The following is a 15,374-nucleotide window of genomic DNA, read 5'->3' as shown; positions in this document are numbered from 1 at the left end:
TTATCTTGAAGTTTTAGCCTTATATAATTAAAGAAAACAGGTTTATTGCATCATCAGCCTGCGTCTGGGCCTGTTGGGCCCCTTACAGCCCAGCCCGTGGCCCGACAATTGGGTCTCATAGGGACTAAATTGTTATTTATTATATCTTTTTATCCGTAGGTTCGATTCAGACAATTTTTAGATCGTTGGAAAGTTCTTGGGCTCTACTTCAAATTGAGATAGGATCTGGGTAGTTTTAGGGTAATTAAATTGGATCTACTAGGATAATGTGGTCTTAAGGGTTCAGAAAACATAAAACTTGCCAGATTTAAAATGGGGTGTATACAATTGCTCCTCTTTGATACTCCATGTCCTTTGAGGGACAGGTGAGTGGCAAAGAAGTAGATACTTTGGTGTTCTCTGTCCTTCAAGGGGTAGGTGAACGTTAAAGATAAAGCAGATATTTTAAATTTATTCAAGAGGTCACATGGTCAGATGGCACACCAACTAACCCTCCAAGTCATTGCACTCATCGAGCTCACCCACCTAGGGCGTTTTTCCTTCCAGGGCTTTTGGCATGAGATGTCGGTGAGTTACACAAGCTTGAAACTCGAGTTGGATTTTCTAGCCATGCCACTTAACTTTAGGGGTTTTGTAGTTTGAATTTTTAACCCTGGCATTTTCTTTGATCTCCTTAGGGTTTCCTAAGGCTGTCTATAAGAAAATGCTTTCTATAGGAAGAAACTTGTCTGGTCGAATCCGAAGTGAGAGATGAGGCAGCAATCGTGGCAATCACAATAATGCGGTAATAATCACATACGGGGTGTCCACGCTCCTTTGTTTTTTTAAAACTTTTTTAGAATTTTTGAAAGTAGGGGGAGATTTGAAATAGAACTCAGAGCAATGACAGGTTACGATTTTAACAAAGAAATTAAAGTTTTTGGAAAGCATAAGACATAAAGTGAAAAATTTGAAAGGAGAAAGATATTTCAAAAAAGAAGGTTCGTTAACAGTTTTAACTCTTGCAACCATAGAGCCCTCTAAGCAGTTTAGTGTCATGCAGTGATGGACCATACATCGAACCCTTTTATGTCAATACGGGGATAGACGGAATCCATCGATCATGATGGTTCTGCTCTGGATACACCCGACCTTTTTTATGTCATACGGGGCTAGACGTACCTATCTCTGCTCGTTTACATCCCATGAGTTTGACGTTTTTCCATCGAACATGGTAGTTGTACCCTAGATACACTCGACCTTTCATGTCATATGGGGATAGACGGTACTTGCCTCGGCTCTTTTACGTCGCACAAGTTTGACGTTTTTCCATTGAACATGGTGGTTGTGCTCTAGATACACTTGACCTTTCACATCATATGAGGATAGACGGTACTTGCCTCGGCTCTTTTGTCACGCGAGTTTAGCATTTTTCCATTGAAATAGGGTGGTTGTGTCCTAGATACAGCCGACCTTTCACATCATACGGGAATAGATGGTACCTGTCTCGGCTCGTTTACGTCGCACGATTTTGATGTCTTTCCATTAAACATGGTAGTTGTGCCTTGAATACACCCGACCTTTCACGTCATACAGGGATAGACGGTACCTACCTCTGCTCTTTTACGTCGCATGAGTTTGACATCTTTTCATTGAAACAGGGTGGTTGTTCCCTGAATACACTCGACCTTTCAGGTCATACGAGGGTAGACGATATCTGCCTCAGCTCTTTTGCGTCGCACGACGTCTTTCCTGTCGCACGAGTTTGATGCTTTTCATGTCTCGGCTCTTTACCGTCGCACGAGTTTGACGTTTTTCTTGTCTCAGCTCTTTTAACATCGCACGAGTTTGATGCTTTTTTTTCTGTCTCGGCTCTTTAGCGTCGCACGAGTTTGACGCTTATCCTATCTCGGCTCTTTTATGTCACACGAGTTTGACGTTTATCTTGTCTCGGTTCTTTTACGTCATACGAGTTTGACGTTTTTCTGAATTGGACTTTGGGACATCGTATGCACGCATGGGGATGAGTGCATCATTTTGTTTTAGGGGATCCAGTCGAGAGAAAAATGCTCTCAGACTAGCCAATATCGTCATTGGCAAGGTTCACCCATCTCCGATTTGTGGTAGTTGGTAGTTATACTCATACAACCATAGAGTGTCTGGCTAGTTTCAAGCCTTCATAATAGGTATAGGAAGTTAGCTTCGAGAATGAGGCCAGATCGACTAACAAGGTTTTGAAAATGAAGGGTTTTAACAATCAGATTGAAAATGAGCTTTTAAAAGGGACGGGCCTTACAGTTTTGCCACCTGTGGCCCCTTTGGTGGTCATTTTCTTTATTATATTTTACCCAAAGATGATGAAAAGATTTCCTGGTGGGATCGTGAGAACTCAAAGTCATGAAGTTGTCTTTTACCTTTGAAGCTTTCATCCTGTGCTTCGCGGGTCTATGAAGAGCTCTTTGGATTCTTACTGAGCGTCCATCTTGGAGAGGTCCCGATGTTCTTCCAGGATTCGTTGAAGTCACTTCGGTTTTCCATTCATATCACGCTCCCGCATCTTTCTGAGTTGGTTCTATTGGGAACCTACAAGGTTTAGGGGAAGTCTTTGTCCTCAGGGTCTGTTTGTGCTGTATTGTTGGAACTTACAAGTACTTGTTTGTACTTGAGTATTTTTTAATCAAAAGCTCCTTCTTGGTGATTTTTTTTTTTTTTGATGCCTTTTCAGGTTTTCACCACTCTTTTGGGCCCATTACGGGGTAGTATTTTCTGAGATACATCGCATTGATGTGGTCGTTGAGCTCGTACCCCTCCTTATTATTGATCTTGTAAGAAATGCTTGCGTGCACTAGGGTGACCACAAATGGCCCCTCCTAATTAGGTTTGAACTTGCCTAAAGGGTGTGGGTTTGCAGGCGTGTGGAAGATTTTCTTGAGTACCATGTCACCTTCCTTGAATTGTAAAGGAACAATTTTACTTTGGTATGCCCTCTCGATTCTACGTTGATAAGCAACAATATTTTGTGTTGCTCGTAGTCATCTTTCATCCAAATTAACAAGGGTAGCGATTCATGCTTCGATCTTTTGTTCCTCATCTGAATCTTTATGAATAAGCACTCAGAGAGACGGTATCTCAACTTCAATGGGTAACACTGCTTCCATACCATACACCAAAGAGTACGGGGTTATGTCAATAGGAGTCTCCTCAGTTGTTCAGTAGGCCCATAGCGCGTCATTTAGCTTTTCGTGCCAATCTTTGCCACCTTCTATTATTCTGTATATAATTCTGAGAAGTCCTTTGTTTGTAGCTTCTGCTTGTCCATTTCCTTGAGGGTAGTATGGTGTGGAGAATTTTTGTGTTATCCCAAACTTTTCACACACCTTAGAGACCTTTTCATTTTTAAGATTGGATCAATTGTCAATAATGATTGACTCAGGAACATTGAACCTGAATACAATATTGTTCTTTATGAAACGGGCAACATGTTGTTCCTCAATTTTGACAAATGATGCGGCCTCTACCCATTTGGTGAAGTATTATGTAGCCGTTAATATAAAATAGTGGTCGTTTGAGGCTTTCGGTGAGATCATTCCGATGATGTCTAGACCCCACATGGAAAAGGGCCATATAGGCGGTGTTGAGTTGCATGGTACGGACGGTGCATGGATGAGGTCTCCATAAAGCTGACATTTGAGACACCTCTTTACGAACTTCCAACAATCTTCAGCCATGGTGGTCCAGTAATAGCCTTGGGGCCTGATTTTCTGAGCTAAGGTGGCTGCGTCAAAGTGACTTCCTTCATTATGTAACTATGTCAGTACTTGGTCAATTTCTAGCTGATCAAGACACCATAGAATGATGCCATCGAAGGGGTTTTTGAACAGGAGATCACCTCTTTCTAAGAATCCCTTAAAAAACCTTCGAAGGGCTTCTTTATCCTTTTTGTGGCTCCTTCAAGGTATAACCTATCTTTCACCAAGGACATAACATCGTGGAGCCATGATTTTGCCTTAACTAGTGCATTTAAAGCCACGAGAGACACCTCCCCATTGTTCTCAGTTTCTTGCTCTATTTCTTCTTCGATCCTTGGTGGGGAAGGATCACGTTTGTTCGTGATATAGAATGACAGTGTGGTGATTTCTGGAGGAGTATCAATCATTAAAGCAAGGGTCGCAAGAGCGTTGGTGAACCGATTATTTTCCCTAGTTACATGCTGAAAGGTGATTTTATTAAAATATGGGATCATCTTTTCCACATTTTCTTTATAGGGCTTGAGCTTTTCTTCTTTCACCTTCCAAATCCCTTGAACTTGGTTTATGACGAGTAAGGAGTCACCAATCACTCGTATTTGTTGGATTTTTATTTCCTTGGCGTTCTCGAGCCCAGCTATCAAGGCTTCATATTCAACACGTTATTGGTATATGGAAAATTCAATTTGATGGTTGTTGGTATTAAAACCTTCTCGGGTGAGCATAATATGACTCCTATACCTGATCCGTATTCATTCATTGCACCATCAAAGTATAGCTCCCAAATTGATTCTTCAATTGTGAAGAGGTTCTCATCAGGGAGATCCGTGTTGATGGCAGGCAGTGCGTGTTCAGCTAAATGGCCAGCAATGGCTTGTCTTTTGATCGATTTTTTAGTAATATATTTGATCTCGAACTTGCGCAATAGCTTTCTCCATTTCGCCAAACGTCCGTTCAGGACTGGTCTCTCCACTAGGTACTTGAGTGGGTCTATTTTTTAGATGAGCTTGACTGAATGAGATAAGACATAGTGTCTTAACTTCTGCATGGCTCACACAAGTGTCAAGCAATGCTTCTCCACATACGTGTATCTTGTCTCATAGTCTACCATAGTCTTGCTGATGTAGTATATTGTTTGTTATTTTCCATGGTCATCGTATTGTCCTAACATTGCCCCCATGGTCTTGTCTCTCACTAACATGTATAAGAATAAGGGTTTGTCAGGACTAGGAAGACTAAGGATGGGAGGTTTGGTGAGGTACTTCTTGATTTGATCAAACGCTTCTTAGCACTCATTATCCCATATGAGTGGGGTATCTTTCTTGAGTAGTTTATTAAACGGTGCGCACTTGTATGTTAGTTGTGATATGTAACGCCTTATGGCTTGTATGCAATCTTGTAGCCCATGAATTTCTCTAATGTTCCGGGGAAAGGGCATTTCTGTGATGGCTCGTATTTTGGCTGGGTCCACCCATGCCTCTTTGGCTTACTATAAAGCCTACTAATTTGCCGGATTCAACCCCAAAGGCACATTTTTGCGGATTGAGTTTGAGTTGATGTTTATGGAGCCTTTTGAAAATGGTTCTCAGATTGGTGAGATGATCAGGCCTGGCCGACCAGAATGTCGTTGACATAGTCTTCCATGATGGTGTGCATTAAGTCGTGGAAGATGCTAGTCATTGCCTGCTGATAAGTTTTCCTTGCATTTTTGAGGCCGAAGGGCATGACTTTGTAACAGTAAGTTCTCCATTGCATTATGAATGAAGTTTTGGTCTGGTCTTCTTCTGCCATGAAGATCTGGTTGTAAACTAAGAAGCCATCCATGAATGACAACATCTCGTGCCCCGCAGTGTTGTCGACCAAGGCATCTATGTTTGGTAATGGAAAATTGTCCTTTCAGCATGCCTTGTTGAGGTCTTTATAGTCAACGTACACTCGGATCCTCCCTTCTTTTTTGGGTACGACCACTATTTTGGCCAACCATTATGAGAAATCGACGGGGGTAATGAATTTCGCTTTGAGTAGCTTATCGATTTCTTCTTTAATTTTGAGGTCAAGGTGGGTCTTCTGACGTCAAAGTTTCTACCTTATAGACTTGGCCCCTTCATTGAATATGAGGTGATGTTGCACCAATGTGGGATCTAGCCCTGACATATCATTGTATGACCAGGCGAAGACATCGCGATATTCATTGAGAAAGGAAATCATATTTTCTCGCTCCTCAAGAGATAGGGAGGTTCCAATCTTGGTTAACCTTGGGTCCTTTTCAGCTCCTAGGTTTATGTCGATCATCTCTTCAATGATAGCCGCTAGGTCACCATCAAATCTCTCTTGAATTGCTCAACATGAGAAGTGAGTTCCTCAGGTTGAGAGATTTCTTTGGACCCTTGGTTATCTTGATCTTCGTCTTGGTCATCCAATTCGTCATCTTGGGTATTGTACACCTTTATTGGGCTATCTTGAGTGTTTGTCATTTTTGAAAATTCTTTTTCATTATTATCAGTTTTATCATGTTGTGATTTTTCAACGGTTTTTGAAATAACACAAGAGGTGTCCCTTATGGAACTCACGAGAGAAATGTTGGGGATTGGACGCGCAAGGTGGTTAGATGGCCACCCTGTGCCTATCTGTTTTTTGGCACCGGGACCTGAAGGTGCCGCTGGTATGCTTCCAGCGATTCTCGAGATACGGGAGTGATCGACCAATTTCGTTATTGGGTTTGAATCGGTGGATGAACACACTTGGCTGTGTTAGAGCCGATTGTGCATACCTTCAAATCCAGGTCAGCAAAAAGGTCTTCAATTCCTATTTCTTGTGTGTGCTGAGATGTGGAAGAAGAGTTATTCGCTATTGGGGATTAAAGGATCACCTTAAGCCATTTTGAAGGACGGGCATCGAGAGGATCGAGGCTTTAAATGCCTCCTGGTACAAAGCCCGGATAGCTTGAAGGCTTCATTCGGCTTTGTAATTAGGTGAGAGAACACGCGAAACCTCTTCGATCTTCGTTTTCAATTTTTGGCTTCGATTGATTCCGAAATTGCCTCCGTTATGCCTTGCCCTTGACTACCCATGCTTTGGCCTAGTTGGAAGCCTTGGGAGAAGAGCATGTGCTAAGCTTTGAGGGACCCGAAATCGTATCGATGTTGACACTGGATAATGTCATCCATTGATGCAGAAGTTTGCAAAATTTGAGGAATAGAGTCGCCGGCCTCTAGGCGTAAGGTGGCATAATCAGCTTGCCAGAAGGAAGCATGCGGGATTTCTTCGAGCTCGACTCCAACAGCTAGCTTCTCGTTTTGTATATTAGGATTCAGAAAAGTAAGGGGTTCAACACATACCTTTGCGATGTCATTTTCAGTTGGAAATTTGAGGCATTGATGGAGTGTATATGCGACCACAAGGTTTTCATGCAACCACGGTCTTCATCATGTTGAAAGAAGGTTTTATGTCCAAGATATAAAACTTTATCAATTGGACGGTAGGGCTGATCTTGAGTGTGAGAGGCAGTATGCCTTAGCTTGTCTTTTGGTTATGTCGTATGCAACAATAGTTAGTTGACATGGCTTGAAGTCATCCGGGCTTTTGCCTAACTGCTTCACTGTTTTCATAGGGCATATATTTAAGGATGCCCCATTATCAACAAACACTCTTCGTATCTAATATCCTTGCATGAAAAAGGTGATGTGTAGAGGTTGGAGGTAAAATCGGTTGATGCTGGCTAGGATGTCATCATCCATGTGCACGATTGGTGTTGGTGCTATCAACTAGTTGATTGTTCTGCACAACTCATTCGGCTGTGTGTTGCTCGAGACGTGTGTCTTGAGAAGGACCTTCTCGATCTAAGCTCTATGTGCTGGTGAATTGGCGAGTAGCTCCAAGATGGAGATTTGAGCTTGAATCTTCTCGAGATGAGCTGGTAGATCGTAGGTGGTCGCGGATCCTTGAATTTTCTCGTTTGGCTCGTGATCTACGACCACCGTTGGTTGTTTGGTTTTTGAGGTATTTCTCATTCTTTCATCAAGAGTATCGACCATCAATTGAATGGGTTTGAACACTCGACCTCTTCGGGTTAAGGTGTCAACCTCGCCAGCCTGAAGCTCGATAGGGTCAGTCTTAACAAGAGTAATGGGAGACTTTGGGGTGTTAGCCACTTGTTTGGAAGATGACGCCTTTTCATTGGTCTTGACCATATCAATCTCTAGTGCGTCATCTTCATCATATCGGTCCCATTTGGGAAGGTTACCGAGGTTTGGAGATGAAATGCTTCCTCTTAGGATGCTCGAAAGATCTTCTTCGGGTTCTTGAAAGTGATAATCACAAGCCAATATGAACTGATTGGGATCCTCTTCTTCGTCTCCACACTCAATCATTGAATAACAACGTCCTCTTTGGAGTTGTCTTGAGCTCTCGGTTTTTCGGTCGTTGTGACCATATTTTTAGGGAGATTTGTAAAGATACCCATCTTTTGATTACGCTCTTTGATAAGTTGATTTCTAGGTGTGATAGTGATGTCCCCCTTATTGATTAACCCTTGAATCACCTGTTTCAAATATATGCAGTTTTGAGTATCATGAGCATGGTTTTTATGCAATTTGCACCACCTGCTCTTATCCGTGACTTGAAATGGTGGTTCAGATGGTGGCGGGAGATAAACCATATTCTTAGCCAAGAGTAATTCCAACACTTTTTCTAATGGGTCTTTAAGAGGGGTGAAATTATCCTCTCACCTTTGGTTATTATTTTGAGCATTGATTCTAAGCTGACTCCTTCGATTTTGATTCTAATTGTTGTGTTGAGCAGCTGAACCTTCGGCCGATCCGTTAACGACGATCTCATTAATCTGACCAGAAGCATTCCCCTTGTTTTTGTTCTTATTTTGGGGAGCTGTTATCGGCTTGTTGTTAGGCTTGGTGCTGAGGGATGTCCCTATGGCTCTTTCATGTCGCGCCACCCGCTCGATCATAGAGTCGAAAGAGTGGGGGATAAGAACTTGGCTAAAGAAGGTCTTGTACTGGGGAGCAGCATTCTCGAAGACTATGGAGATCTTGGCTGGGTCTGTAAGTGGACATTCTATTACCCGCATTGCCGTCTCGTGGAATCGACTGATGAAGTCCTCGAAGGTATCTCTTGGGTTTTGTTTTGTTGCATTGAGTTCTCCTAGGGAGAGAGGTCTTGGTGTTGACCCGCGGTAGTGAGAGACGAATAGGTTGAACATTTTGTCTGGAGCGATGTGTGGTCGAGTGACGAGTAGGTTGAACATTTTTAAAAATTTTATTTTGATCTGAATTTTTTTGTGCAATCACAAAAGAGTCCCTAAAACAGATCCACAAAGTTATAGAGGTTTCTGAGACCTTTGAATTTGGGCAACACTAGGAGTGTTGCCCAGAAAAAGCAACGTTTCGAAGTACCGAAACCTTGAATTCTGGTCACAGCTGAATTTTGGGACCTTTTGTGACTGAAAATAGTGAATAAAAATTGTATTTTGAAATTTGCATCAAGTTTGAAATAACCCCACGGTGGGCGCAAAACTATTTATGATGAAAATCTGACAGATCTTCCGATGAAGATATGTCGAATTTTAACACCTTAAACTAATTAAAAAGATGTAAATAAAGTGGTAAAGAAAGTGAGACAGATTGAATTCAGATCTGAGGCCAGATTTGCTCGAAAACGAGTAGATCTACTATCAGAACTGTGGCAGAGCTAGCATGATCTAGACCACTAAAATACATTTTTAAAGACAAGTTAACAGATCAAAAATAAATAAAAGAAGCAAAACAGAGAAAAGAAGAAGAAAGAGAGAGGAAGAAATAATACCAAATCGGCCCAGATGGTCCAGGATTCCCAAGCCTTCAAGGGCTCACCCGTATCAGAGCCGGTCCTCTTTGCCTCTCTGATTTGGATGTTGACCAACAGATCTATGGTGTAAAGATTTAGATCTAGGGTTATTGTGCCATAATTCTAGCTTTGATCTATTTGCGTCCTAGGTCTAGGTTTTCTCAGTCTTGGGGGTTAGGACTTTAGGAGGCTAAGGTTTCTATCTTCTCTAGGGTTTTCAATTTAGAGATTTTTTTAAAGCTATCGGTCTTTCTCGGGGTCTGGAAGAGAATTTCCTTAGTTTTCTAAGGATTTTGTGACCTGCAGAGGTTGAATATGAATTCTGAATTTTATCTATTTTTTTGGGATTTTTGGGAGTTTTTCTAAAGTTTTAGGAATTTTCTAAGGGTTTTTTTTATTTTTGGATAATTTTACTATTTTTGAGAATTTCTAATGTTTTTTTGGTTTTTTTTTCTCTCTATTTTTGGGTTAGGGAGATGGGGTATTTATAAGATTCAATTGGTGATTTTTTCTAAATTTTTTGGAGTTTTTTTCGAAATTTTTTGGATTTATCTTGAAGTTTTAGCCTTATCTAATTAAAGAAAACGCGTTTACTACGTCATCAGATGCGTTGACTGCATTATTAGCCTGCATCTAGGCCTATTGGGCCCATTACAGCCTGGCCCGCGGCTCGATAATTGGGTCTCATAAGGACTAAATTGTCATTTGTTATATCGTTTTATCCGTAGGTCCGATTCAAGCAATTCTTGAACCGTTTGAAAACTCTTGGGTTCTACTTCAAATTGGGATAGGATTTGGGTAGTTTTGGGGTAATTAAATTGGGTTTACTAGAATAATGTGGTCCTAAAGATTCAGAAAACCATAGAATTTATCAGATTTAAAATGGGGTGTCTACAACTGTGCCTTTCTTTGTCGATAGAGAAAGTGGAGATTTCAGGTCATATACGCATGGGCTTTTTTCAACCTGTTGCTGCCCTTGTTTTAGAACTAAAGTGCATATTTTATGGTGTGTTTGGACCGTGTTTTGGGCCCTGTTCTTAGAGAAGTAAAGTAGCTTGAAATTAGAGCTTTGGATCTCAATCTCTATTGTAATCTTCATCAAATTAATAAGTAAAGTTTCACATCATTCTCCCATAGAAATAAGTCATGTTTTGTGATCGAATCATATTAAATATTTGTGCTATGTGAGTTGCATGTTGATGTATTTTTCATTCTATATTGTTTCTTTGATGTTATCATGTTTCCATTGATGGTCTATGATATATTGGAGCACAATAACTGTAAATGTGACACCCTCGCTGAATTTTCACTACAATCAATAACAACACCTAAAACTAACAATAACAAAAATGAAACATACTTGTCTTTTTAATGAAAAACAAGGAACTCCAAAGGAAATAACTCTTCAAACCCTAAACAAGCATATCATATTATCTCTTAAAACAAACTCTCTAAATACCAACTCAACAAACCTCTTAACCCTTAAACAACGTTTGTAACTTCCATTTGTTAAAAAATAAAAAAAAATAAAAAGAAAAAAAGAAGAAGAAAAGAAATGTAATATACTAATAAAATATATATTTTTTTAACAAAAACTTTTGGTGATACATTCGTTAAGTGGCAAGCTCTTAGTATACCCCTTTACAAAACGTGTTTAAGTTCAAATCCCCTTCTTTGACAATTTTTCTAACTTCCATTTTTGTTTCAAAAAAAAAAAAAAAAAAAGAAGAAAAAAGAAAAATAAAAGGTTCAGTTGAAAAACCACAAACACTTAACCCCCAAATACTTTTTCTAACATCCGTATTTTTTTTTTTTTTGTTAAAAGAAGAAAAAATAAAAAAAAAAAGAAAAAAAGAAACATACTACGCTAATAAATACTTATATTTGTTTGAGAAAAAAAGTCTGGTAGTGCATTGGTAAAGTAGCAAGCCCTTAGTATACCTATTTACAGAAGGTATTAAGTTCAAATCTTCTTCTTTGACAATTTTTCTAACTTACATTTTTTTAAAAAAAAATAAAAAGAAAAGAAATAAAAAACCATTTTTCTTTAAAAAAAGAAAAAAAAATAAAAAACCATTTTTAAAAAAAAAAAGAAAAAAAGAAAAATAAAAATAAAAGGTTCCGTCAAAATATAGAATTTTTAATTTTGTAGCTAGGGTCGGATACAAATTGTCAAGCCATCGTAACGCTTTTAATACTAAAATTACATCTTGAAGACCTTACGAAGTAAAGTATAACACCGTAACATTATGAAAACCTAACGGCACGTTTAGTTCGTTTGAAATTGTTTTTTGAAAAATATTTTTATGCGAACAAAGTCTTTTATGTGTGAAAATATTTTTACATCAATTAATTGTTAATTGATACGAAAATATACACTAAAACTAATTGAATCGAAAATATTCTCACACTAAACCACATGAAAAAAATTTTACATGTGAAAATATTTTTTAGAAAACAATTTTACGAGACCCAAAGGTGCCCTAAATGAAGATATTCGTTGACACTAAACAAACATCACGTCAAAATGCCGTTGTTGAGTTGGTGGCCATGTTGAAATTTCAAGATAAAGGGTGGCAATGGGCCGCGCTAGCCTGGGCAGTGGCCTGCTGTTATTTCCATAGGCGCCGTCGGGTTGGACGAAAAATAAATGAAAAAGAAAAAAGAAAAAAAAAATGTAATAGAAAAACAGAGTCGGTCGAGCTAGGTTGGGAGTACAGTGGCCTCAAGCAAGACTCTATTCACAGTTTGTAGCCAAGGCCCACTTTTTCAGAGTTGGGCGAAACAAGTCAAACCGGTCAGCTGGGCCCATAGCCGGCCAACTTTGTTCGGGCTAAGCCAGTCAGGGCTTCCCGGCCCATTGCAAGGCCTCCTCACAAACTCCAAAAGTGAAATTGCCTTTTTACCTCTGGTGCCTTTTGTATAGAGCCTAAGCTCTAAACAATCAAATTAGAGCCTACCTTCAAATAGCATGGAGAAATGTGGTTTCAATACTAAAAATAATTGTGAAAGACTTAAAATACATTTTCATCTTTATTTATAAAGTTTAAAGCTTTAAAAATAGTGTAAATCAACATATCTATGAATTTTGAAAATTGATGGTCTAAAAATACATTACAAAATACACTATTTTTAAAATTTAAAATCTAATTTTTTCTCGTGTTCATACATCTTGATGTGGAGATGATCAATTTGAAGATATTTGAACACCAAAACAACGTCTTATAATAATTTTTTGGTTTAGGCACAATATTTGATTGTTTAGAGCCTTGGCTCTATGTAAACTTCTATCTTTTTACTCATGGTTGAAAGTTGCCTAGTTTTACCTGTGGGATGGCTTGATTGCGAACGTGTTGACGATAGCAACCACGTGCCCAAGACCTCGACACTGACAAAAAAGCGTTAGTCGGTGTCCCAGATAAAACAGCCTGGCTCGGTCAACACCACTTTCAGAGTGTTCATATTTACTTTAAATCCACCACTAAAAGCACTTGGATTCCACCATACTTTTGCAGCAAACAGAGAGAACTAGCACCTAACTTGAAGTTCATAACCAGACTTTAGAGAGAGAGATAAGACGGAACGGCCAGTCCAAATCAAGAAGTAACGAAAGTCGTTGCGCTGATTTGAATTTTATAGTAGAGGAGAACCCTCAAGATAATATAAATTCGAGTGAAATCTTGGGAGTGAAAACTTGCCAGTTTGAGAGAGAGAGAGAGAGAGAGAGATGAAGATTGAAAAGCTGAGTTCGAGGCTAGTAACCCCATCCTATGAAGCCAAACTGTTTACACCTTCAATCTCCACTACAATCCTCCTAAGCCCCTTTGATCGAGCAGCAGGCAACTTCCACATCGCCTTAATCTATACCTACAAAGCACCAACACCCACGAACTCCTCCATCGAGCATGGCCTTCGCCTCGCTCTCGCCGACTACCGCGAGTGGGCCGGCCGACTCACCGACGATGCAGGAGCCATTGTCCTCGATGACAAAGGGGTGCGCTTCGTCGAGGCCATGGCCTCCTGCACATTAGATGAGGCTAGTCCCTTGAAATTAACCCCCCAACTATGCGATCTTCACCCAAGCGTCGAGGGCATTGAGGAGCTAATGCAAGTCCAGCTGACTCGCTTCATGTGTGGCTCCCTCGTTGTTGGCTTCACATCCAATCACCTGATAGCAGATGGCGAGGCCACCGGCTCGTTCCTTTTGGCCTGGGGGCAAGCCACGCGTGGCCTAACGGATTATCCGGTGCCGATACATGACCGAGCCGTGGTCAAGCCACGGGATCCACTCTCCATCGAGTTCGACCACTTGGGCAAGGAGTACAGGGAGAAGAGTCTTGTAAAAGAGGTTCCATGGGAGGAAATGGCGAGCCAAGTTCGAGTAGAAAAGACCCCGTTTTCTCCTGAGTTTTTAGCCAAGCTCAAGGCGCGCGCGTCAGTGCGTTGTCCAAGCGGTCGCGGTTATAGCACGTTCGAGAGTCTGGTCTCCCACATTTGGCAAAAGGTGACCCGAGCGCGTGGCGTGGGCGAGGAGGAGACGAGTCAGTTGCGCATCCCGATCAACATGCGCACCCGCGTCGTGCCTCCAATTGCCCATGGCTACTTTGGCAACATGGTTTTGTGGGCCTTCCCTCGAGCCACGGTGCGTGAGCTATTGAGCCAGCCACTTGACCGCGTGGCAGAGGTGGTGCACGCGGCCATTGCCCAAGTGAATGATAGGTATGCGAGGTCCTTTGTGGACTTTGATGCGGGCGTAGAGAGAGAGGGCCGTTGGAGCGAATTGGTTTCCACAGGGGATCTGGAGTCGACGGTGTGTTGCCCTAATTTGGAGGCCAACAGTTGGCTTAGGATCCCGTTTGATGAAATGGATTTTGGGAGTGGGGCACCTGATGCGTTTATGCCCTGTTTCATTCCTTTGGAGGGGATAATGGCCATTGTCCCAGCGATGCATGAGATGGGGGCAATGGACGTGTATCTTTCTCTATTGGACTCCCAAAGGGCCGTATTTAAGGAGATCTGCCACACCATAGACTAGATATATCACCGGTGTAGGGTGTCTCTCTCTCTCACTCTTAAAAGAGCGCGCTCTCCCTCTCTCTCACTCTTAGATTGGAGCTTCTCCATGGTTACACCACATCTCCCAACCATTCTGATTTGCCCCTTGAAAATTTACTCTGTTCACAGTTACTTGCAATGAAATCTGATAGTTTTGAGTTTGTTGCAAATATTGAGATTATTATTATTATTATTTTTAAAATTTTTTTATTTTCATTTTATTTTTATTTTTTTGAGTTTGAAGTATGTCAATAAAATAAAAAATGATTTTTAAGTAAAATACGAAATGCTTCGCTTATACAGAAATTACTAAAAACATTGGTCAACTCGAGTTTTGATTTTTTTTTAGGGTTTTTTTTTATTTTTCATTAGTGGAGCAGTGCTTTAAAGCATGGAGCACTGCCTTATTAACAAAAAATCTAAAAACAAAAAATCAAATTTCAAGTTGACCGAGGGGTAGTTTTAAAAAAGAAGGTGGGATGACCGATCTTCTTTGTAATTTCTTGCTATAAGAAGAACATTTTGTATTTTATCTAAAATTTTAGAGTCTTTAGTAAATCACTCTAGAATAAATGCATCCATCACACTTCACATCTAATGGTTAAGATTAATTGTGACCACCTTATACCAAATATAAATGGTCTCGTATATAAGAAAAATATGCAACGACACCATTTATGTTTGGTACAGGATGGTCACAACTAACTTTAAACTTCAAAAGAAATCTTCTCGAGCATCGTGACACACATATGCTTA

At 40.4% G+C, this 15,374-nt stretch overlaps 1 protein-coding gene across 1 annotated transcript; it reads left to right on the top strand.

Annotated features, from left to right (window-relative positions):
• Positions 1-10,106: 10,106 nt before the first annotated feature.
• On the top strand, positions 10,107-14,788 carry LOC18442780 (agmatine coumaroyltransferase-1). Its single transcript, XM_006852993.4, has one exon. It carries the CDS (start codon positions 13,291-13,293, stop codon positions 14,596-14,598), a length of 1,308 nt encoding a protein of 435 aa, XP_006853055.1. The 5' UTR covers positions 10,107-13,290; the 3' UTR covers positions 14,599-14,788.
• The last annotated feature ends 586 nt before the right edge of the window (positions 14,789-15,374 follow it).

This window comes from Amborella trichopoda, chromosome 1, assembly GCF_054954075.1.
Source record: "Amborella trichopoda isolate Santa Cruz 75 chromosome 1, AtrichopodaSantaCruz75HAP2 v2.0, whole genome shotgun sequence".
NCBI lineage: Eukaryota > Viridiplantae > Streptophyta > Magnoliopsida > Amborellales > Amborellaceae > Amborella > Amborella trichopoda.
Note: the sequence above shows the minus strand (reverse complement) of the source record. Positions and strands in the feature narration are given on the sequence as shown.